At 33.6% G+C, this 23,248-nt stretch overlaps 1 protein-coding gene across 13 annotated transcripts in view; it reads left to right on the top strand.

Moving 5' to 3' along the window:
* Nucleotides 1-23,248, top strand: part of CCDC91 (coiled-coil domain containing 91) — a 114,548-nt gene that overhangs the window by 63,713 nt on the left and 27,587 nt on the right. For 11 of the 13 annotated variants that reach the window (XM_030479391.1, XM_030479383.1, XM_030479390.2 and 8 more), the window contains 4 exons: nucleotides 3,052-3,159; nucleotides 16,863-16,955; nucleotides 17,137-17,205; nucleotides 18,734-18,910. In XM_030479391.1, coding sequence (XP_030335251.1) covers nucleotides 3,052-3,159; nucleotides 16,863-16,955; nucleotides 17,137-17,205; nucleotides 18,734-18,910 — 447 coding nt within the window. The remainder of the gene's footprint in view (nucleotides 1-3,051; nucleotides 3,160-16,862; nucleotides 16,956-17,136; nucleotides 17,206-18,733; nucleotides 18,911-23,248) is intronic. The other 2 variants (XM_030479393.1, XM_030479394.1) reach the window with 1 other exon arrangement.

Genomic DNA, 23,248 nt, shown 5'->3' with positions numbered 1-23,248 from the left:
TTAGTCAAAAGACTTTTAGTGTCACTATACTGAAGGAAGTATGTAACTAAAAAAGTTACAGATGCCTGTCATCAAGTAGCTAAATGTATGTTTTAGTTTAGTAACTTAGTTAATTAGTAAATTAGGGTTTTAATTAGTAATTTGAGTAGTTGATTATCTTAAAATTTGCAAAAGCTTTGGTTGAATATCATGCATCTCTGCTGTATTTGCCCCATCAAGAAACCTTAAATGGTAGTTGCGATCAAAGAAAGTGACCTCATTTTTTAACTCCATGGGTTTTTTTCTCTTTTTATATATATATATATATATAAAATTTTTTTTTTTTTTACAATCTTGTAAAGACATTGTTTTATGACATCTTTATGTTCATGTTTAATTTTTATAGTCATCTGGAGCCAGGCATGTGTAGGATATATGCAGTGAATGTAGTAATGTTCTAGGCAACAACTGCATGTTAGATAAGAAATATGAGGAAACTGTCAAGTTTGGCTTCTATTTTATTTTTTAAATTGTCTTCAGATAATTTATTAAATGTAATTTTCAATGATAAATGAAGAATATAGACATAATTTAAAGGGCAAGATACATTTCTCTAGTGATTCCAGTTCTCTGACACTTTCTCTGTTCATAGTTCAGAAGAGTGGACCTTCTGTTTTATAGAAGTGCCTTATCTAGCAGTACTGACAATTATGATCTGTCCTGAGCATGAAAGTTTTCTCATGAGAACAAAAATGTTCTACACTTTAAAATAAATTAGAGCTTGTATCTTAAAACCACCAGATTCTGAAAATCATCAGATTCCTCTTGAAAGGGGAAATCTTCTTTTTATAATGAGTTATTGCTACTTCAGGATATTATGTGACACGCCTCATCATCTTTTAAGTGACTTGAAAAGATTAGTGCCTTGGCAGAAATAATGTATTGTGAATTTTAAAGGCCTGTTTGACTGGCTGATCTGCTGAATCTCTATATAGAAAATAAAGATTTTTGTCTGTAGATTTTTTTTATGTCACAACATACAAGCTATCTCTGAAGTACTGTGCCACGTAGTAGGAGGCTTTTCTCTCATTCCTTACTCGGCCATTTGGAATAGTCAAATACAGAATTTATTCTTTGGTATTATTTACTCTGTATTAGTAGTGTGTACAAGGGAGGCTTTTGTTTCCAAATGTGGAATTTTATGTATTTTCTAAAATAATAATAAGAAAATAAATTAGAAGTTTAACAACCTTTACATGCCATCCAGTGAATAATAATTGTTTGCTTGAAAACTGAAAGTTCTTTATGCTGTTTAATAGCAATTTAACAGTCACCAGTTAAGTTTGCATAGCAAAGTGCATAAAGTGACTCAACCTTTGAGGTAGGCAAGAAGCTATCTGAGAAACAGCATTGCAACTTAATGACTATTCTGTTACTGTTTTCCCTAAGATCAGAATTAGATTTTTTTATTTTTTTTCGAGTTAAATGAAACAATTATTGCCACAATAGTGTAAGCAAAAAAAACCTGCCACACCTCAGGCTTAATTTTTTCCCGTGATGTGTGGCAATTCTAGTTTATACACAATAGAATTTAGCGTATAAAGTTTCACACATAGAAGTTATACTTCTCTGAGAGTTAAGTTTTTGTGATTTCCTGAATTTATGTCAATAAAAGAACTAAATTTAGTTGGAAAGAAATTGGCTTTTTAAAAAATAAACTTATGGCAAGCTAAATTCCCTGCAAACACCAGTAAATGTATTTTTCCTCTTTGATTAAAATGTGTTAAGCACCATCTTTTACCTTTTGAATCTCTGAACTTGTGCTGAAACCCACTACCATACTATAGGATTACTGAAGAACACTGATTTTGGCATAACAGGCTAATTCATGGAAAATTTGGAAGTGTAATTTAAAAATTGTCAGAAGATTTTTATTTTTTTTTTTTAACACTTCTAGGTTTTTATTTGTTCAGTTTTTTGGGTTTTGGGGTTTTTTTTGAGCATTCAACATTTATTTAATGTGTGTGTTATGTTCCGTGAAGTAAATATATCTCTAAAATAAAGATTGTTTGAAAGATGGGGTTTTATTTTGTTTGCATTTGGGCTAAAGGTCTGTTTTTTATAAAACGTGTCTGTTTTAACTTACATAGTAATTTCAACTAGTTCACTATGTTGATTACTAGTTACAAATAGTTTGCTACGTTGTGTATAAATAGCCCAATGGATATTTGGAAAGTGACATAAATATTTTATAATATTAGGGAAAAAGACTTACATATCACAAGTTAAGTAAATCCTGCATTAAAATACCATCATTGTGTAAGGAAGCCTGAGTGTAATTCCTCAAATGGCAATTTGTTTTTTCATATATCTTGAATTTTTTTATTTTATTTTTTTTGCCTCCAGATCCTGGAAATTCTGCAAAGTTCAGTCAAGTGCATGTGAATGCACACTCATGTGCATGCACACATGCTCACATGCAGGGAGTTTCTCATTTTATCATCTTTTCATCTTTTTGTTACTGTCTTGGTACTTTGATTTTCCACACTTCGACTTCCACTGCTTCACATTTAAGTGTGAACTTCCTGGGGGAGCGTTCTTTTATGTTTTAAATTACTCAAAATTTCCATCTGCTTTTACTTGACTTGTGGTTGTGAAGATCATGCTTGGCCCATGGGATCTTATACTATGCCGAGAGGATGTGGAGTTTTGTCAGCCAGGGAAATATGTCTGGCGTTTTTGTTTTTTTTTTTCTTCAGCAGCTTTCATACACTTCTCTTCTTGTGTGGTCCCACTAAACTGAGTATGTTTAACAGAAATAGTCTCCCTCTCTATCTTCTTTGTGCTGCTCTCTTTTAAACAGACTGTGTATAAGAAATCTGAGATCCAAAAATTTTTAGTCCTGACTGAAAACAAGGTAGTGTTACATAGAAAGGTACTTTAATAGCTGAACATTCCAAATTTATAACAGCTTTCCGCATTCTGGTTATACAAAAGTGTTCGTTTACCTGCAGTTACCAGTAAACATCCCAGTTACATCTTTGTTGAATGTTTTGTGCTTTCTTATTACAGGTGCTGCTACAATCTACAGTTCAACAGCAAGAAGCAGCTATTGAAAAACAGTATATTCTAGCAATTGAAAAACATTCCCACAAATGTGAAGAACTTCTTAATACTCAGGTATGGATGTGCACATACAAAAATCTGTGGTTTTCTTTTATTTTCGACTCTTTTCTGTTTGAAAAAATATTAACATATATGATCACCAAAGAAAATAATCTTTCACAGTGTGCCCTCAGCATAACAGTAAACACAAATATTTAAAAATGCAAAATAAATAATGACTCTTCATCTGTTGAGATCAAAGGTGGTTTTGAACATTTAAACCTGCTTAGAAACAGATTCAAGAAGAGTGTAGCACTGAGAAAAAGTCTCAGAGCAATACTTGCTCCTTTAACAGCTGCCATTTTATGTGCTCTTGGAGAAAATATGCAATTCTTTTTTAATTTACATAGTTAAATGCAGAATTTTATTTATTGGGATTTGAAAAATGTTTGGTCCAAATTTTTCGATGATTCGTAGGTGTTAGACACAAACATCTGTTGCCCAATCCTATTTTTATATCATAGAAATCTTATATAAAAATGAAAAAGCTGTGAGGAATTGCATAATATTCATGAATATATATACATGAATAGGCCTATATTGGCTCATTTAACATAACTTGAGTCAAAGCACACTGTATAACAAGTATTTGGAATCACATCAATTACTAATGAGTATCTGAACAGTGTAAACCTGGTTTGTTACTGAAAATATCTTGGTTTGAGTTAAATACAGCTCAAACCAAAATAATAACAATAGTATATAAATTTAAAAAAAAGCTAATTTGGTAATAACATCCTGTTGTTGTGTACACTGCAATCAACAGTATTAACAGTTACCTTTTAAGTACTGTTAGCAACAATTCTGCTAAAAATAAAAAGGATTATAGTTTGTTTATTTAATTTTCTTGGGATATATTAGCCCTAAATACATCAAAAGTCCACACCATTTCCAACAGTATGTTTTATGACCATTTCACCGTTCTGACCATATCAATTAACACTTAGTGCAAACATATATTAAATATATAAGCATCTGTATAAACAGTGTGAAGGAAAGATGTAATAGTTTGGAGAAATCAATTCCATCATGAATGAAAACTCCAGTTATTTAATGCTTACCATAAAGCTCTGCCTAAAAAGCAAATAAAAATGAATTTTAAGAAAATATTTTGTGTTTCTGAAATGAACATAGTGTTTACTGACTTGATATCGTTTTCTGAATGTTAAAAGGAGTGAATCTCATAAAATCTGGAAGCATTACAGGATGATGTTTTGAGGGTGTGCTTACAGATTGAGCAAAAATACTGCTCCCACATTCTATTACGTTTGAATTGCAAACCAAAAGGTCGTGACAGAAATGTGAAAACATGTTCAAGAGGTTCAGATTTCCCTGGGGAAAACCCAGCAATGCAAGGTACCTATTCTTGGTCATAGGACAGGAGAGTACTTATGACATAGCCCAGTGCTCAGTTCACATCATGTCTACGTTTAATTCAATTTAACCTCTTTTGGATCCCAGAAAAGATTTACATTTTTTTCACAAATTTCCAAGTCATTTCTCATTATCTCAATCAAGGTTTATCATCTTGATTTTAATTCAGAACTGGGATTTTGAAGCTTAATCAAGTAGAAAAGTATGAGTGCTTATGGTAGAACTACCAGGTTTAATAAAATAGGATTTATACTGGCAAATTTTGTTCACTCATAAATCTTTGTTGGAAGAGATATGAGAAATGTGTAATATGTTTTTACTCCTTTTGAATATATATTCTTAAATGCATGTTTTGGTGTTTAACATCCATTCTCATTCAAATTATTTTGTTCTGTGCTAACAGGATTACTGAAATGATTACTAAAGCCTATACACCAAATTGATTAATATTCTATGTTAAAGGATTGTATATGCATATTCACCTTTACATGGAGAGTTATGCGTATCTGCATAACTATAAAGAATTTTTTTTGGCCTAGCAGTAATCACACAGTGGAAGTATGTTCTAAACACAAACATAGCTTCTTTCTTTTTTCCCCCCTTCTAATACTCTTGCCTTACAAGCAGTGTTTCCTCTTCAAACTTTTAGGACCATGTAAAACTTTATCAACCCACATATTTTTTGTCCTTGTTTGCCATTTCTTCTAAATTTTCTGCTGTTTCATTTCCAGTTCCACAAAATTAAGATTATCTCATGTTAATAATTCCTTTCTCATGCTTTCTCCTAATACAATTTTCCCCCTAAATTCCAACACCCCTCCCTCCAAAAAGTGTCTCTTTGAGAAGGAGGAAGGGATATTTTTCTCTGCTTGTCTTAAATAAACTCTGATAGGTTAAAGTTTCTGACTTTGAAGCTGTATTTTATCAGGGTGTTGTGCCTGTGATGGAGATGCGTGTTGAAAGTCCGTCTAGAGAGGTACCGTAGTGCTGATACAGTCACTGTGCAAGGCTGTATCTTCCAGGACAGGGGAGGATGTGAAAGGCCTAGTTCTATGATTCTGTCTCTTTTCTGCTAGACAAATTTCTGCAATTCATCTTTGATCGTTACATGTGAGCTTTTGCAGCATACTAGCGTGTAGGTAAGATCATCATCTACAGGAGGGAACCATTAGCCCACCAACACAAATTGTCTTCAGTTGCATATCTTATTTCAGGTCTGTCAGCTATCTTTTCACTGTACTCTTCTACTAGATCTAACTCCTGAAGTCTGTGCTAAAATTGCAGACATTTCTCCAAGGTAAAATTCTGACCCATTTTCTATTCTGGCCCTTCTGACAGATGCCTTTTCCACTGATCCTAAAGCAAGAAGCTTGTGGTCTATTTTCTAGTTTACTTTCTTCTGCTTGAAGTTCAGTGTACTCTCAGACATACTACACTGAACTGCTTCTCAGTGAAGTTTTCCTCTCTATTAATCATTATCACTATCCATTGCTTTTGAAGCAAGAACTTGAGAGATGAGCTGGTGTTATTGGATACTGTAGATGCCAGGTATTTCTTCATCTACTCTTTTCTTAGTCCATTAATGTCACTTGTCTTGAGTATCGGATCTCAAATGTCCCCTAGGTCTGGAGCTCATGGGTCCTCTTCCCCCTTTCCTGGAATGTGTTGAAGGGACTAGTTTCCTCAAAGAAATGAATGATCACTGTAATGTATGCTTCCTGGGGAACAATCTCTAAGGCTGCTTTTCCTCTCCCCCCTCTCTCCTCCCTCTCCCCTCTTTCAAAGAAATACACTCTCATATCAACATTTCAGAAAGGAAACGAGGCATTCCCCTGGGATGTTCAGGGGCACCAAGTTCATGGTTTCATCACTGAGATGTTGTAGCTAAGCAATTGTCTGGGGTGGATGCAGCTAGGAGATGCAGGTGTCACTGGCAATAATCTTCTGTTTCATACTTCAGTATGTGGAATAGAATGTCTTTTAGCTTTACCTATTTTCCAGTGCTGGAGTAGAAATAGTTTGTTCAAACATCAAAGTAGGTTTTTCTTCTGAACATAGAGAAGACATAGAGACTGAGTAACTTTAATAAGCGTGGACCATAAAAGGCGCCATCAAAAGATGGAGTAAATAAGCATCTATTATTTAAAAGTATTTACTATGAAGGACAAGGATATTCTAAGGAATTTTCTCATTAAATTGCTAGACCCATGAGCATGATAGTGTAAAAGGAATGACGTGTTTTCACGTCAAGCCCTAGAAATGATGTATCATAAATTTTTCTCACTATTCAATAAAAGTAGATAGTGTTAAAAATGTAGGCAATATTGTGGTTGATTTTAATATTCTTTTTAAAACAGTCAATGATCTGTGTATTAAAGTGAAATAAAATCTTAAATACTTGCAGCAAATCACTTCTCATTTATTAGAAATCATTTTCCTTCTATTTGTGTATCTCTCACTTTTCTTTCCTTATCTTGATGGTCTCCTTCCTTACTGTCTTCTAAACAGTTTGGAACAGGCATTCTTGGATGGGAAGGGACTAAAATGTATGTGACGTGAGGCTCAGATCACACATTTCAATGTCTAAATTATGACTTGACAATATTGCTATTTTTCTGTGTCATCCTGAGGAAACAGTATGAGATACAAGTGGACATTCTGTGTAGTGTTTTCATGCTTGGATGTAGTTAAGGGGGCTATATTTTTTATGGTACTTAATTATGTTAGTCTGCATGTTTTCCATTTTGTTTAGTATAAAGAAGAATAAAGAAAGACAAGGAATAGAAGTGTTTAATTCTGTAGTTCAGTTGCGTGCATGTTCCTTTTCTGGGCTGAACTTCTTTTCTTCTACTCAGTAAAGCCTTAAGGATGCGCCTTAAGGATGAGTGGCCTGCAGTTTTCCTTTGTATAGAGTACATTATGCTGAAATTTTTTCCATAGTTTAAGAAGCCAAAGGAGCTGCTGGTTTAATTGCTGAGACAGAACAGTACTGGAAATGTCACATTAAAAGGAAAGAACTCGGTTAAATGCTTCATCTGCACTTTTGCGTGTTGGTATTTTTCATGATGATTTTATGTGAAGCAATGCAACAAATCTACAAAATTGTAGATGGAACATTTGAAATAAGTAGAGCAAGCCCCATGTCCTTAATTCTTTTTCCACTTTATCACGATATTGGCTGCCATTTGTATGATAAATAGTAGTTTGATATCTGTTGGATGATGCATGAAATCTTTTACCCTTTTTTCACACACACAGAGAAGTGCTGGTTTAGCTTCAGTTTTAAAATAATTTGCTGAAAAGACAGTCAGACGAGAAGTTCTGTTTGCTAGACCTCAGTTTTTTGAAGTGCGTGATGCTTCCAAGAACAGTTTGTGGACAAGCAGAAGACTGGTGTGACAATAGAAATGAGCTGCAGGAATGTGATAAGATACCTTACCTTCTCCAGTATTTGGATGATGCATTTTGATGTGTTTTGCATAGCCTTCTGTGAAGAATACCAGTAAGTCCCCTGACAATTCCTAAAATGTCAAATGTAAAAAGTACTCCTCTTGCGTAGCAAGTGATTGTTTGTATGCCAAAGAAAATGTTTATTTCATTCAGTTCCACTGTCAGGAAGTATAATTTTCTATGATTTCAAATCTTGTCTTTGTATCTACTCATACTATGCAGCATGTTTACATAATAATGCTTATTTTATGAACTTTGATTATTTATGATTTCCCCTCTTGTAAGAGGAATAGAGGTTTGATGTTCTTCTCATTGTAATTGTGAAATCTATTTAATGCCAAATCTTGAAGGGAACATATGCAGACTAGACTCTAAGGAAATCTTGAATATTTGCATTTTTAGGAGGTGTTAGCCAATTTTTCCAGTGAGACTAGTATGTACTTGAATAATCTGAAGACTTGCAAACTGAAAAAATGAAGACTGCAGTGGACATGATCTTTCTGATTCATTAATTGCAAAACTATGATAGATTTTTCATTCTTGAGAGTATTTATCATGTCCCTTTCTTTGGGCAGTTCCTCTCAGTTCTCAGAAATCTTGCTGTTTGCTGCTGTGAGAATAGTTGTTTATTCATTCTCTTCAGAACAAAGTACTTCCTGTCAGTCATTCCCATTGGGTTTTTATCTAATTCACTTTGCAGCTAACCTCTCATCCTTATCTAGATGTGTCTTTTCAGGTCTGGCACTCTTCTGCCAAAAGCGAAGTTAAGCTTTCGCAGAACTTCTTTTTTCACCCAAATATATAAAGGGGAAAAAAAGTATTTATTAGAATCTTGTTTATTCTTAAATTCATAATCTCTCCTTGATTTCTGCATACATAGAGAGAATTAGAGTGAAAAGATCAAGCATCAGCTCTTCCTGTGCTGGGAAGTTTGATTTATCCTCACTCTGTGTTTTGGTTTTGTACATGTGGACTTTGCATCCAGCATTGCTTAGTATTCACCTCCCAAAGTAAAAGTTACATTGATAAGATCGAAAAATGCATTGAATGAAATGTAAATCCTTACCCCAGAATCTTCTAACTTCATTTGAATCTGCCTACTATTGCAAGCTAGTTAGAGGATGATTTTGCAGTCCCTTTGCACTGTTAATTCAGGTAGGATACTTTTAGAGTCCCAAGCAGAAATCTTATTTGGAAATTACATTTGCCTGCCTTTGTCAAGTTCCGCTTGAAAGTAGCTCTTTAGTGTAATTTTTGCTTTCTGCACTTTGCTTACATGAAAAGTTTCCTTAAAATCTTCATTGCTTGTTAAAAATTTATATCATCAACACTTGTCAGTGCTGAACATCAAAATAATATAGTATGATTTTTCTCCTCAATTACTTTTCTGTTGAAATTTTTTTCCTCCGTTTTGCCATCTTCCATTACTGCAGATTTTGCTGCTTATATTGATCATAATTTTTTTGATAGATTTATTTTTTCCTGGTAGATGGAGCAATCCTGTGAGAACTCATACAGGCTGTCAAATTAATTAGATCACAAGGCCAGAAGGGCTAATTAATGTTTTCTTTTTCCTACAGATTTTTACTGAAGTTCCTTATCTCTCTATCCTTAGGATCTTGACATCTGTAGGTTTATTAATAGTCTTGTTACTATGTATGCTTTCTGAGTATTTTCATTATTAGATGACTTTGTATAGCTCCTTAATTTACTTATAAAAACAATGAAGCACATATGCAGCAAAATGTTTTAAGCTTAATTTCAGCTTCTGATGTGCCTTAAATTATGCAGTTTACATACTGTCTGTATACTGCTGAGGGGAACCCTAAGTACGAGTATAGGCTTATTTATTTTATTAACTCTTATAATTTTTCTTTATATTTTCATTGTTTTAACTTTTCTGGTTTAATAATGTTCTGCTGATTCCTGAGCTTTCTCTTAGAAAAGTTTTTCTTCTTTGTTAGCCACTTGGACCTCAAACTGGCAAAAAGATACAGTTCAACCATGCAGTAATAAGTTATAATTTGAGGAAGTGGAAATATGTAACAGATGTTGGAATTCTTCAGACAGATTTTCCACCTTGCACTGCCAAACATTCAGATGCCACAGATAGTGAGGACACTGTAGGAAACTAGTTATGATTACCAGATCTTGTCATTTGACTTAGGCATAGTTTAGCAGTGGTGAAGAAAACGTGCAGTGTTAAATGCTGTTATGCTGTTAAATATAGCTAGCCTTTTACAGGAGCAGAAAACTATTAGTAGTGTTTTGATAAAGTTGCGTTTTTCCTCAGAATAATATTTTGAACAGGGTGTAGAAATGGACATATTTTGATAACATTACAAAATCATGATGCTATAACTGTGTATTTTTGTTATGTCATCTCCTGTCACATAGAGATAATGTTTCCCACGACCTGTGTTATTCCTTTCTACTCTTAGATTCCTTCATGAGAGACAGAAATAAAAGTAGAACTCTGTGGGTTAGAGAAAGTTTCGTGTAAAATAGATGGACAAATTTGAATTGGTGAATTCTTACAAAGCCCCATCCAGTGGTTTATTATTCCTGCTGATCAATGAAGTACTGAAACATTTCCTAAATGTTTCTGAAGATAATTTTTCCCACATCTTGAGGGACAAGGATTGTTCTATGTCCATATGTAATAAAGGTACAAAAAAAAAAAAAAAAATACAGGTGACGTAAAGTCTTATTATGCCTCTGTTTTTTCTATTAAACTACAATGTAGTTTCATTAGATTTTAAAATTCAGTAGATTTTTGTTATAAGAAAAACTGGTCATTCACTGAGGATGAAGTAGACATATGTATGTCTTAATATACCGGTTTTCAATATGATGCCATTAAAAGAAGGTTCCAGTGTCATTTCATTAGTGTGTGAAAACTTTTCCTTAGATGGAAGATCGGTCAAAGTGTGAAATATCATTATTTTGTTGCAGTGGTGCAACAAATAATGCAAGTTTATTTTTTCTGTTTAATATTTGGATATTCATATTAACTTTGTTCTGTGATGTTGTTTGCTGTTTTGTTTTTGAATGGTTATCTAACTGACTACTTTCCTATAAACTGTGAATAGCAGATTACAAAATTAATTTATCCATACTGCATTTGGTGATCATTATAGCAAAAGAATTGCATCCTCATTTGTGGATGAAATCCTGCAATCATTTCCCTTTGAAAGAAACAATACAGTGCCCAGGAAGAAACTATATTTTTAAAAAGCATTTCACCCTATTTTGCATTTTTCTTTAAATTTGCAGTTTAGGATTAGTAGGAATATGTGAGGAATTATAACTGTATTAAATTTTTTATTACTAGCTTTAATGCAGTGTTTTAGCTGTAAAATAGCTCATATCCTGCATTATTTTATTCATTCCATGAACTATTTTATATTATGTAATCCTTCAAAGGATGATTATCTGAAAGAAAAATGTCACGATTCCTCAGAAATAAATTTAATATATAAAAATAACAGAAAAGACTGGCTAGTTGCTATTGTGATTAAATCTGTTTACAATGTCTTCTGTGACTCACATTCCAGGAAAAAAAGAAAGATTTTTTTGATTTCTTTTTTACAGGAATCAAGAAAAACCACAGGACCTCTGTATTTATATTTGAATCTACATCAAACGATTTTCATTTGGAACGATTGCCTAGAGAACTTCTTGCAGGGAGGAAAACATTATAACCTATTTTTGAATGCCTTTTGTTTTAAGTTGATTTTCAGAAGACTCTTCTTGACCCTCTCTTGCTACTTTCCAGAGAGTAGGGTAGAAAGACTAGTTGTTCTCTCCACTGTGGAATACCACTTTTCTAAAAAAGTTTGTGTTTTTCCTTTCCATGGAAAACACTTTCTTGTGTCTCTTTGGGCCATCAATATTCTCTTCAGAATTCTTACACATCAGAATTCTGCACTCAACCCTATATTCTCTGTCTAAGGAATAAGAGGAAGCAAGGTTCAAGCAAAGTGATGCATGAGAGAGCTATACAATTTATTGTACCTAAGCTAAAGCTTTTTAGATCTGGCTGAGTATCTCTGTAGTCTTCTACTGTCTACTGTGCCTTAGAAATAACACGCATAATGTGAATTTGCAGCCTAGAAAACTTATACTGCCTGAAAGCTTCCTGGTTGCACTGAAGTGGAATTTTCACTGATACTTACTTTGGCCCCATACTGATTCATCCGCTATATTTCCAGTTCAGGACATTAATTTTATTTTATTTTTTTTTTTTTTTTAAATTTAATATCATCTGTAGGAATAACTCTTCATCAATTTCCATTTTTGCACTTTTAGTCCAGAGAGTCAGTGTGCTATAGTTGTTTAATAACAGATGGATAAGTGGATTCAAAGCCCCAACATGTTCAGAATTTTCTTACCTGTTTTCTGGTTCTTGGATTGTTGCTGAATAAAGGAAACCCTCACTTCAACTTTTCAACTTTCGTTTAAAAAGTTCATGGACACTGTCTTATAGTCTACACGGGTTAGGTGTTTTTTCCCAAATGTAAGGCTCCATAAGTAGGTCTCCATCGTAACTTTCACGGGAAAACTGAAATAGACTTGATTATTTTTCATAGGACTGTTAGGTCTGATGAGCTCATTAGCCTACTTATAGAAGGCTGATCTCTCCTTTAAAGCATGGGCAATATCATCTTGACAGGTACAATTACCAGACCTCCAGCTTTGATGTCCAGATAGGCCTAAGAGAAAATGGCCTCTACAATGAATGGGAATCAGAATTTGGTGTATAGGTAGCTCAAAGTGGTTCCTTAAGTCTCAGTGTTCTTCTTTTATTCCTTTAATACTGTCTAAAGAGATAGAAACATGTTCGTAATTCTTACCTGTGAAAACTGGAAACGCTGAAAGACACTTATTCAACTTACATGCTTTCTATAGCTTTTATTCCTGTTGAGAAGGGGATGGGTTATGAGTTAAGTTTGCCTAGCTGTAGGCATTTATCTCAGTACATATGATCTTTTAATTCAGCAATTGTCTGTAATAATACTTTTACTATAGTTGAACAAAAATCTACAAGCCAAGTAAATGAGCCTGCATAATCCTGTTATTTCCTGTTGGCTAAAAATACAAGAGCTCTTGAAAGCTCTCAAATGTATAAGTGCTGAAGTGAAAGTGTCACCTTTTATATGCTTTTAAACTTAACTCCCTTTATTAACTTCATCTGAATGACCAACTGAAGAAGCACTGACTGTATGTAAAGTTCATCATGGCTCTTTAGTACTAGAGTTCAAAGTCATTCTGCATACATCTAGAAAATTAATGTACCTAATGCTTCTATATAATAGCTTCTATTTAGAAGGTATATGGATTATTTTTAAGTCTGAGGTACAAAACTAGTTCCCCTAATTTAAAGACTAGTTCCAGAGGAGTTACAATAGCTTGCTGTGCAGAGACATTTGAACTAACAGCTTGGAATTCTATTCATACAATCCTTAATCATTTCCTTTGCATTACTGCTTTTTTTCAAAGTCTGTTTCCTTGATTGCTGTCAGAAAAGGGAATGCAGAACAACCTTTACTATCCATAACTTCCCACAGTTTCTGCTCAAGTGTTATGCGTAACCTAGATACCTGAGTGTGCCTTTGAAAGATCTTTGTTTCTGTAAAAAGGAATTCAGATGACAAGGTGGTGCATTCTGTTCTATAAAATGAATTCATAATAGCACTGAGCTCGCTTTACATGATTTTAATAAGCGCAGCTTTCAAGGAGATTCTATGGCTCTGTATGAGGACTGATACTACCATGGGGCACAGTACGTTGGAAGAACTAAAAGTTCTTGATAAATAATGAAATTGCTTATTAATTACGTGCAGAATGGAAGTTTTCATCTTTTTTTTTTTTTTGTAGCTATGCTAACTATGCAATATGGTCTTTCTGGAATCAAGACCTGTTTCGGGGAGAAGCAGTTCACATAATCTACTTTGTCTTTTTCCAGTTACTTATTTCTAAATTATGTAATTTAGCAGCTTAAGGTACATTCTCTCCCTGAAAAAAACACTTGGCTAAATATAAATTCTGAAGCCAAATAAGCAGTTCTTAAAGGTATTCCTCTAGGACTAGTACAAGACAACTTGTTTTACTGGGTTGTATGGACAGCTGTTGCAACATTTGTGGTGATACACGAGCTTTTGGAAATCCAGATATGAAGGTAACCATGTATGGAAGGATTATTCCACATGAATAAACATTTACATTATAATAGGAAGGGACATGCCAAGCTATTCACAAGAGGCTTACAATCTTGAAATTATAAATGTTATGTTTCCAAGAGAAATGGGGATGCTATATAATGTAAAAGAAGGTGCATTGAAATATGCCAGAAGTCATTAGCTTTCATTTTGAAAGCATTCTAAATGTACTCACAAATAGTTACCTCTAATATCTTGACAAATAGGAACTAGTGTGTTTTTATACCCAGATACAATTCTTAATACAGTTCTTACTGAATTTCTATGGATTCCATAAAACTCAAAATATAATTTCCGTATAGATTTTTCTAATCTACCAAGGAAATGGGAAATCCTAAGCTCAATCAAAGTAATCATCCTTCAAATAACAGTCAAAGCAGACTTCATTTTTTACGGTAATTACAAGTATGTTGTGGTTTGAATATTTTCCTTTCTGCTTCCAGAAGCAGCAAACTGATTTATCTTATATTACTGTCTATATTTCCATTTGTTAGGTATGCATGTGACAGATGTCCAAGTGTGGTTAAACTCCTTATTACAGTAACAACCAACTGGGGTAACATTTTCTTGTTTTGTACAAGGAGTTGATCTCTGGATTTAGTTGTGCACTCTTTTGCAGTGAAGGAGTTACGAAACTGCTATGTAGCGTGGTTAGGGTCATGCAGAAAGCTATAGTCATGACATAATTTCATCTGCAGGGAGAATAGATGTTGTCTCCACTGGCCATATGTATGTGTTCTGTATTGTATTAATGTACATGTCTGCATTGTTTCAGGACTTCCAGGATGGACTTGAATGTCATCTATACATATATGTAACAGAAAATTTCTAAAACTGTCCTGAAGTTTAAAAGCTGAAAATTTTAGTCCCATGGAGAATGTAGTAAAATGTTGTAATAAAAAATGGGTAGCTGGCCCATGGTGGCAACTTGAAACATGCATACACAGTCTTCACATCTGACCTAGAAATCTGATAGTCAAACTGGAATTAACTGCCTGCACGTCTTGCACTAAAAATTCCGATGTTGCTGAACAAGTTAACTGCCACTCTATTGTAGGTGGTATAGAGATAGAGGTGATTTTCTTTAACAACTCTCCTTAGAAAGTCCCTCGCTGATTCTTGACTGAAGCAGGTAAAGTTTCAGTCTTTCAATTGACATTAGTAGACTGCAGATTTGTGACATTTGTCTGATGAAATATGTTCATATGTTTGTCTTCTATTGTGTCATTCAAATGAAAGTGAAATAACAGATTTGTAGTCTGTACAGTCAGTCAAGTGAAGAGTCGTGGAGATAATTTAACAAAATCCATTTATTGTTTCACCTTTGAATTACTGGGGAAAAAATAATTTCTCTAAGTGCCCTGATAGTTAAAGCTAATGTCTGAAAACAGAGTCCACAAGAAAAGTTAGTTACACATTAAGTATAACCATGATATGAATTTCACCACTCCTTCCGCAGGTGTTTTCCATTAGAATATGTCTGCTCCATTCAAACCTATTTTAAGTAAATTCACTAGGAAATGCCTCTTTACATGTTTATCCTGGAAGGGCAGATACGTGTTTTATTTTATAAAGCAGTCCAGAAGTTTTCTATTCTTCGAATTAAAAAATATTTTTCAGAACATAGTATTGCAGTTTGGTAATGTATTTCTAGGTGCCATTAAAGACACTTGTAATTAAAACATAATAAAATTCATGAAGCAGAAATGACCATTTCTTAGAAATGTTGGTCAAAGGGGTATTTGTCTGCATAAGTGTTTGTGTAAAAATTTTATGTTCATTATATACACTTTTATTAATATAAAACTCTACTGTTAAACTTTCTTTTTGGTGATCTTGTAAAATATTATTATGTATTGATAATATACTTTAAGCTTAGAATATATCATCTCTTAAATAACATGTAAAAAAAAATGTACTGACTTGCTAGCAATTATCTCATGACAAATACCCAACATCAATAATTTTCACTAATAATTTTTGATTTTGGAAAACAGCTTAGCTCTTGCAGACAAAACCCACATCTGTCAAATGCTTTAATTGGCTTAATGAAAAAGAGATACATGGGTTGTAACTAAGAACAGCAACAGATTATATGTCTATGTATAGACTACATGGCCACTTCAGTGTTCATTTTTTCCCTGAAAAAATTATTTGCATTACAAGAAAATTAGAAGAAAACAACATCTGTTTTGCTCCCTTTTCTTGGCTTTCAAAATTCGTGGTATCACAAACAGTTGGAAAAAATATTTTCATTTTGCCCTCTATATGTATAACTGAGAGGTAGTACAAGCATAATTTAAATTCTGCAGCTGTTGAAATGAAATGTTTGTAGTGTGCTGTTGCTTAGACCATCTTTATAAATTTTCCAAGTGTTGCTTTTATATAATGAGTCTTCTTTTTCTTTTTTTCTTTTCCATTCCCCCCCCCCAACTTCTTTCCTAGTACTCTTCTGACTGAAAAGAAGTATTAGATAATCAGGAAGCTAAACATTTCTTATTGTAATATTTTTTTATGACATAAAATCAATTAAAGGAGTGCTGTATAGGTCTTTAATTACATTTTAAGTCATTTTGTAAATAGCAGACAAACCTAAGTGTCTTGGATGAGGGGGTTTTGTATGTTTTACTAGCAGATCATGGTTGCAATTATACGAATGTTTTCTCCCAATAGCATCAGCGACTTCTTGACATTTTGGAAGCAGAGAAGGAAGCGTTATCAGAAAAGATAGAAGAAGCTTTGATGCAGCAGTCACAAAAACACAAGGTATTGCTTTTATTTACCTGAAAAAAAGGGGTCTGATCTGCACCAAGGAGTTCATTGAGTATGATCCTGTCACAATTACTGACAGGAAGAGGAAGCTTTCTCAAGCACTTTGAGTGTTTGAAATGACTTTTAGCTACTCCTCTAATGTGAATTGCAGCTTAATTTTTCATAACGTTTATAGGAAGTACTTGACAAATGTTTGGATGAAGAAAGACAAAGAAGTAAGGAGACTCTGGCAGCTGCTGCAAAGGTATCTTTTGTTAAGTAATAGACATGCAATGTGGATTCCATGTGTGTCATAAATGCCAAGTTCAGCAACTCATTCATATTTCATAACTAAGTTTGCCAACCTCTATGCTCTCATTTGTGTTTAAAAAGAAGCTAGTTCTATAAATCATGAACATATCTGCTATATCCTGTGCCTCAGTACAGGTAGTCTGTGTAACTTCTATCTAAGATATCCTCTGAATTAATTTATAACAAGAAGTCACAATATTGCAGGTTTTTGGTGTTACCTAAATATCTGGTTTTGTCATCTTCCGATTAGCAACATTGGTACATCTTGATTTGAAGAGCTAGGTAGCAGGGTCAACTGATGATCTTAATAAGACAGTTAGAATCATGTCCTATTTAACTTTTGTTAAATATAGTAATTTTCAATGAGGACAGAACTATTTTATAAATCACTTAGACATTTGGACATCTAACAGGTTTTAAATTTATTTATATAAGTTAATGTTTGACTAAAAGTATTCACTTTTTAAAATACGATTTCTTCTGTCTATATTATTATTGAATGCATTAGGGTTAGGACAGTAATTTTGTAAATGTTATCTTTCTAATACTGATGTAGAATCCAGTACAAAAGTTCAGTTGCGTGTAATCATCTGGGAAATCTAGGGATGTCTGTTGCTTAGCACCGTTGTTTAGGCTATATTATCATTTCCTGTACATCTTCATATGTAGTATATGCACATTAGCTGACCACCTCTCTGAATAATATTCGGTAACACAAGAAATGGCTGTTACATGGTTCATCTCTACAGGAAAACGTGTGTAGAACAAAATATTGTAATTTAATAGGACATTTTTTAACTTACATTTTATAAATGCCAAAATAAAAGATCAGATCCCACTGAATTGCAAGAAACAGCTTGATTTATAAGTGCAGGTGTTTGAGGAACCCAGTATTTTTTGCCATTCATAACTTTACTTGACCACTTCCACAATCACCACCAAAGGGCATTGAAATGACCTTGAATCTTGTTAAAATTGGGGAGTGTGGTTTATCAGCCTTTGTTTGTTTATTTTGTACTTCAGCCATTATTTATTTGTAGATATTATGCAATGAAATGCAAAAACTGCACAATATCTTCCACTAGACCAGGTTGCTCAAACCAGTACTTCTCGTAGAGCTTTGGGAGGGAAGACACATGGGTAGGGAGGCCCATTATGTACCTGCTCTTACAGGGTTTCTACTGCATGTTTTTTGTGTTGGCATTAAGCAAACCGGTTATGATATATTGTGTTTTCAATAGGCGGAATTTTAAGATCCTTACTTGTAACTTTGTTTTTCTTTCTGTAACTACAGAGTCATTGTCCAGTGGTAATACCTGCTTGGTAGAACCTCCAGATAAATTTAAGCTCATAGTTCAGAAGTGAAAATATTGATCTACCATCTTTTGTCAGAGAGATCACATTAGAATAAGTAATATATATGAGTTAGGCATCCATGTCGGGTACTTTGGTCATTTATTTGTGCTTGATTTATTTCAAAGGTTGAAAAAGAAGTAGTGCAGGCAGCTATTCTGAAAGCAGTAGAGGAGGAGAGGAGAAATATGGAGAAGATTCATGCAGAAGAAAGAAAAATGTGGGCAGCAGAACGTGACAAAGATAAAGAGAAGATTGCCCAGGCTGTTCAGGAAGCCATGCAAGAGCAAAAAAAGCAAAATCAAGTTAGTATATTTTACCCTTCCATGGACCTGCTTTGTGTATTTTATTTTTTCTTTTGAATGTCATCCTAATGTTGTGTTAGATTTTCTTTGACATCTTTCATTCATCACTGCACCTAGTTGATATTTGCAATGCGTAGCTACCTTGTTAATTTATCTTTGTCTACAGTATGTGTATGGAGAGAAGTTGGCACATATAGAACAAAATTCCTGCAACGTTTTCAGGTACATATGCTGAAATGAGATGAATCACATGCTATAAATGCATAGTTTTGTCCACTAATTTCTAAAGGACCCCAAGATGACCAGCTCAAATAGTGGCATTTATGTTGCAGACAGTTTAGGTGACTTTTTTTACACTTATGAAAGAGAAAAAATGCTACATTTGTTCCTTCTTCTGCTGGAATTCCATTATCTCTCTTAGTAAAAATGTATTTTACTAAAAAAATAGAATAGGTACAAAATAGAGTTATAAAAATTGGAAACCTAAACCAGTAATGAACTAGAAATGTTTCTAGAGGTACTTCTTAGAGAACTGTTTCTATAAGGATAATTGTGTATCACTTAACGTAAATTGAGAGGGACATTCCCAACATTGCTTTTAGCAACTGTAGGAATTACAATTTAAGTATGTTATGATAGCAGTTAAATTATCTTCCAGAAGTTGAATTATGTAGTCCTTGATGCTGGAAATATCTGGGGGCACACCCTGTAAATTCACTGATTTCTTGGTGGCATTCTTGAATGTTATAATCTGAAGAATTTTAAACAAGATACGTTTCATTTGAGTGTTAGAACTTGATAGTACTATTTTTTTTTAATGTCCTGAATAACAACAACAACAAAAAAAAGACCTTTAGAATTTGAAGTAAAGTGGCATATCACAGAAGTTTAAAAATCATCTTTTGGACCCCATTTCCCTTTCCAGTGTTATACAGAATTACACAAAAAGTTGGGGTTTGATGCTAAGCTATTGTTATACTGTCTTCTTATTTTTCTAGTGTAAATAGAATGATATTACTTTGTGTATGGCTTGTTTACTTCTTTTGAATGTAAAAGTATCAAGTAGTAAGACGTCTGTTTTCAAGACTGTAATTTTACTATACTGTTAAGCCTTCAGGTACTCAAACTCATCTTTACAACAAAAAGACAAGCAGCTGACTTCAAAGCTAAATTCAAGCTGACAACAATTGCTCAGGGCTTAGTTAGGCACAAATCGTTTAGACTACCCAGAATGAGAATTGGTACCGGTAGAGTAGAAGGGAAAGCAATAAAGTAGTTGTTTACTACAGTAAATAAAGACAGCAATTTTACAGCTTATTGAACATGGAGAGTTTTGATGAATCCTGAAGATTTTTGGGGAAGGAGTCCTGTAGCTGGATGCATGAGGTCAGCCAGGGCTCTATATTTATGGATTTGGTGAGCATGTAAAATGTCCCAGGGGTAGTAGAGTAGTGGATTTAAGTTGATGTAGTGACTCAGGGTAGGTTTACTTTCCCTGTGGACTGTACTGCCAGAGTTTCTGTTGTTGATATTGCCTTTGAAGCTGTCACAAGACATTGTGGTATGTGGTATTAGAAGTTTAATACTGATGGATATATTCTTTCAGACAACGTCTTAAATATACTGAGATGTCAGTGGTTTTCTGAGGAAGAAACTCAGATCTTTCAAAAGGACAGGTTTTTCACCTCTAGGTGCTTGTTGAAAGTGTTGGAGTATCTAGTGGTGTACTTGAAATGGTGAGTAGCATTGAGTTATTGGAGACTGCTGTGATTAATTCTCCTGATCTTGATGTTGTCATATAGCATTAGTTAATTCCATCTTTTTTAATGCTGAATAAAGCTCTGACAACTTTGACAGTTACAGGAATAATGTATCTTATTCAGTTATAATATATGATGATTTCTTCTTGAGTTAGGTTCATTTTTCAAATACCTAATTGATTTCTAAGTAAGGAAAATGCAGATTTTTCTTGAGACTCAAAATTCTCTCACATAAATATAGCATATTTGAAGTTATACTCTTTATTCTCTGATTAATGAGTAACAATTTTTTGGGGAGGATGGTCTTTTGTGTAGGAATTTGTTTCTTGCAGAAATTTTCACATTACTTCTACCAAGAACTCTCCTGCTTTCTTTATGCCATTGCAATTACAAACACAACAGCTACTAAAATTGTCTGACAACAAAAGAAGTCCTGCAGAGCTAATGTGCCAACTGATAGCTTATATATGGTGTCAGATGTGACTTTGATTTAGCAGTGAAAAACATTTTGGACTACAGGCAGCTTGTGTGTGGATATTAGTTTTTCTGGGTAGAGCCTTCCACTCAGAGTTGTTTCTTATTTTTTTTTTTTTTTTTACTATAAGATTTCTCTTTCAAGAGCTGTATCTGCACTATTGACTTTCTTGCAATGATTGTTTAGACCACATGATCTGTCAAGTCAGCTCTGTAATGGCCAAAAGTAAAACATACAGTCTAACATTTTAGACAATGAAATGTAAAACTGTGGCCATGTAACACTTGCCTCATTTAATTCTTTATGCTGTGCTGTGTATTTCTTTATGCTTCCTGCTTCAAAATTGTCATTCGATACTTATTATTATGTTTAGTCCCATGAAATGACTGAGTATAGTTGAATCTAAGCGAACATTTGAAATAATCTTTCGGTATCAGACATATAAAAAAAGCTTTAAGAGCATTGCTGTTATTTTCAAGAAAGAGAACTAACTTTCTGAGTAACATGTGATTTTGGATCATAATACTAGGAAAGAGAAGCCTGACTTGTTTTTAACAAAACCTCTCTCCTCTTAGTTTATCTTCATCTGAGAAGTTTAACTTCTCACCAGAGGAAATAATCTGTGTGTGAGAAATAAAAGATATTTTTATATTTACTTCTCTTTTTCTTTTTTTATCACATTAGTAATTGTCATAAACACTGGGTTAAAATTTAGTCTTATTCTTCTGTAAATTAATTTTAAGAGATTTGCTTTACTGATTTGAATTAAAACAAAGAAATTCAGCATCGTATTAATGAGAAGTGATTTCCCTTCACTACCAATGGAGTCTGGAAAACCGAAAGATCAGAAAGGGTCAGTGTAATCTTCTGCAAATAGATGAGGCAGAATGACTTTGGTCATGGCACCCATAAATAACTCTAGGAATAATTAATGGAAAAAATTTGAAGACATTCAAAATTCTGTAGTTTTCTTTGTAATACAAACCCACTTTATAGTGTGTGCGGTTTAAATATATTTTGGTCTGTGTCAGAGTTGAGTAAGAATAAAAGAGAAGAAATCGAGACCACAAATTTGACAGCCAAACAGGGCTTCAAGAGAACTGGGAATCTAGTAGTAGGGTACAGTGTTGCAGAGTGGCCAGGAAGGAGAGTCATAGTGGATGCAAATCTGGAAGTTTTATGTCAAATGTTTCTACTTGTTAGATATTCATGCTTGACAAAACTTTGCCCTAAAAAATTATTTGCCCTCAGTCAGATAGATGTTGAGTCTGCAGATAAGGAGATGTTGCTCATATAAGATTTATTTTATTAATTTAACATTGCCAGAGAAAAATCTAGGGACTTAAGGGCAGTTAAATAATTCGTGATTAATATAAAATAATAAACTTATAATGAAAGTAGCAACTAAGACATACTAAGTTAGCATTTCAGCTCAATGGAAAAAATTTGACGTATCTCCGTTATTTTTAGTTTTCTTTTTCTCTCTTTTAAGAAATTAAAGGATTAAAGTAACATGAATATTGCGTTGGTTTTCATTAAAGCTTTGACTGTTCTAGTGATTTGGCATCGTTACTTAGAGACATTAATTAAATTGAAGATACTGTTCTTTGAAGCCTTATAACTCTGAAGGGATAAATGAGGTATATTACATCATCAAGGAAATAATGGTAAAAAGTTTTCTGGAGCACTGTCTGAAGAGTCTGTAAGGTATTAGAAGTCCAGAAGACTTTTCTTTAGATTGACACTAGGAGCATTTTCAGGTATTATACACATGTTATCCAAGTGCTTAGTGCTTTTATAAAAAAGAATAACTATTATTTTTATTATTCAGAGGATTCTTAGTTTTGGAGAGGGTGGGCTTGCATTTTAAATCAGGTAAAATAATTTTTCCTGCTTGAAATAAATGAGCAGTCTTTTGCTTAAAGATTATGTTCATTTGCGCAGTAACTTCATAATCCTTTTACAACACATTGAAAAGTCATTATAGATGAGGAACTCATATTCAGCAAGCTACATGTAGCCTGGCACATCTTAGTATTTTCTTTTCTATTTTTGATACATTGTATAGTGTTTTTTACAGCAGCAACTTCCCTGCTAGGAGAG

This window comes from Strigops habroptila, chromosome 3 (genome assembly GCF_004027225.2).
Source record: "Strigops habroptila isolate Jane chromosome 3, bStrHab1.2.pri, whole genome shotgun sequence".
NCBI lineage: Eukaryota > Metazoa > Chordata > Aves > Psittaciformes > Psittacidae > Strigops > Strigops habroptila.
This window is presented reverse-complemented; position numbering and strand designations above follow the sequence as displayed.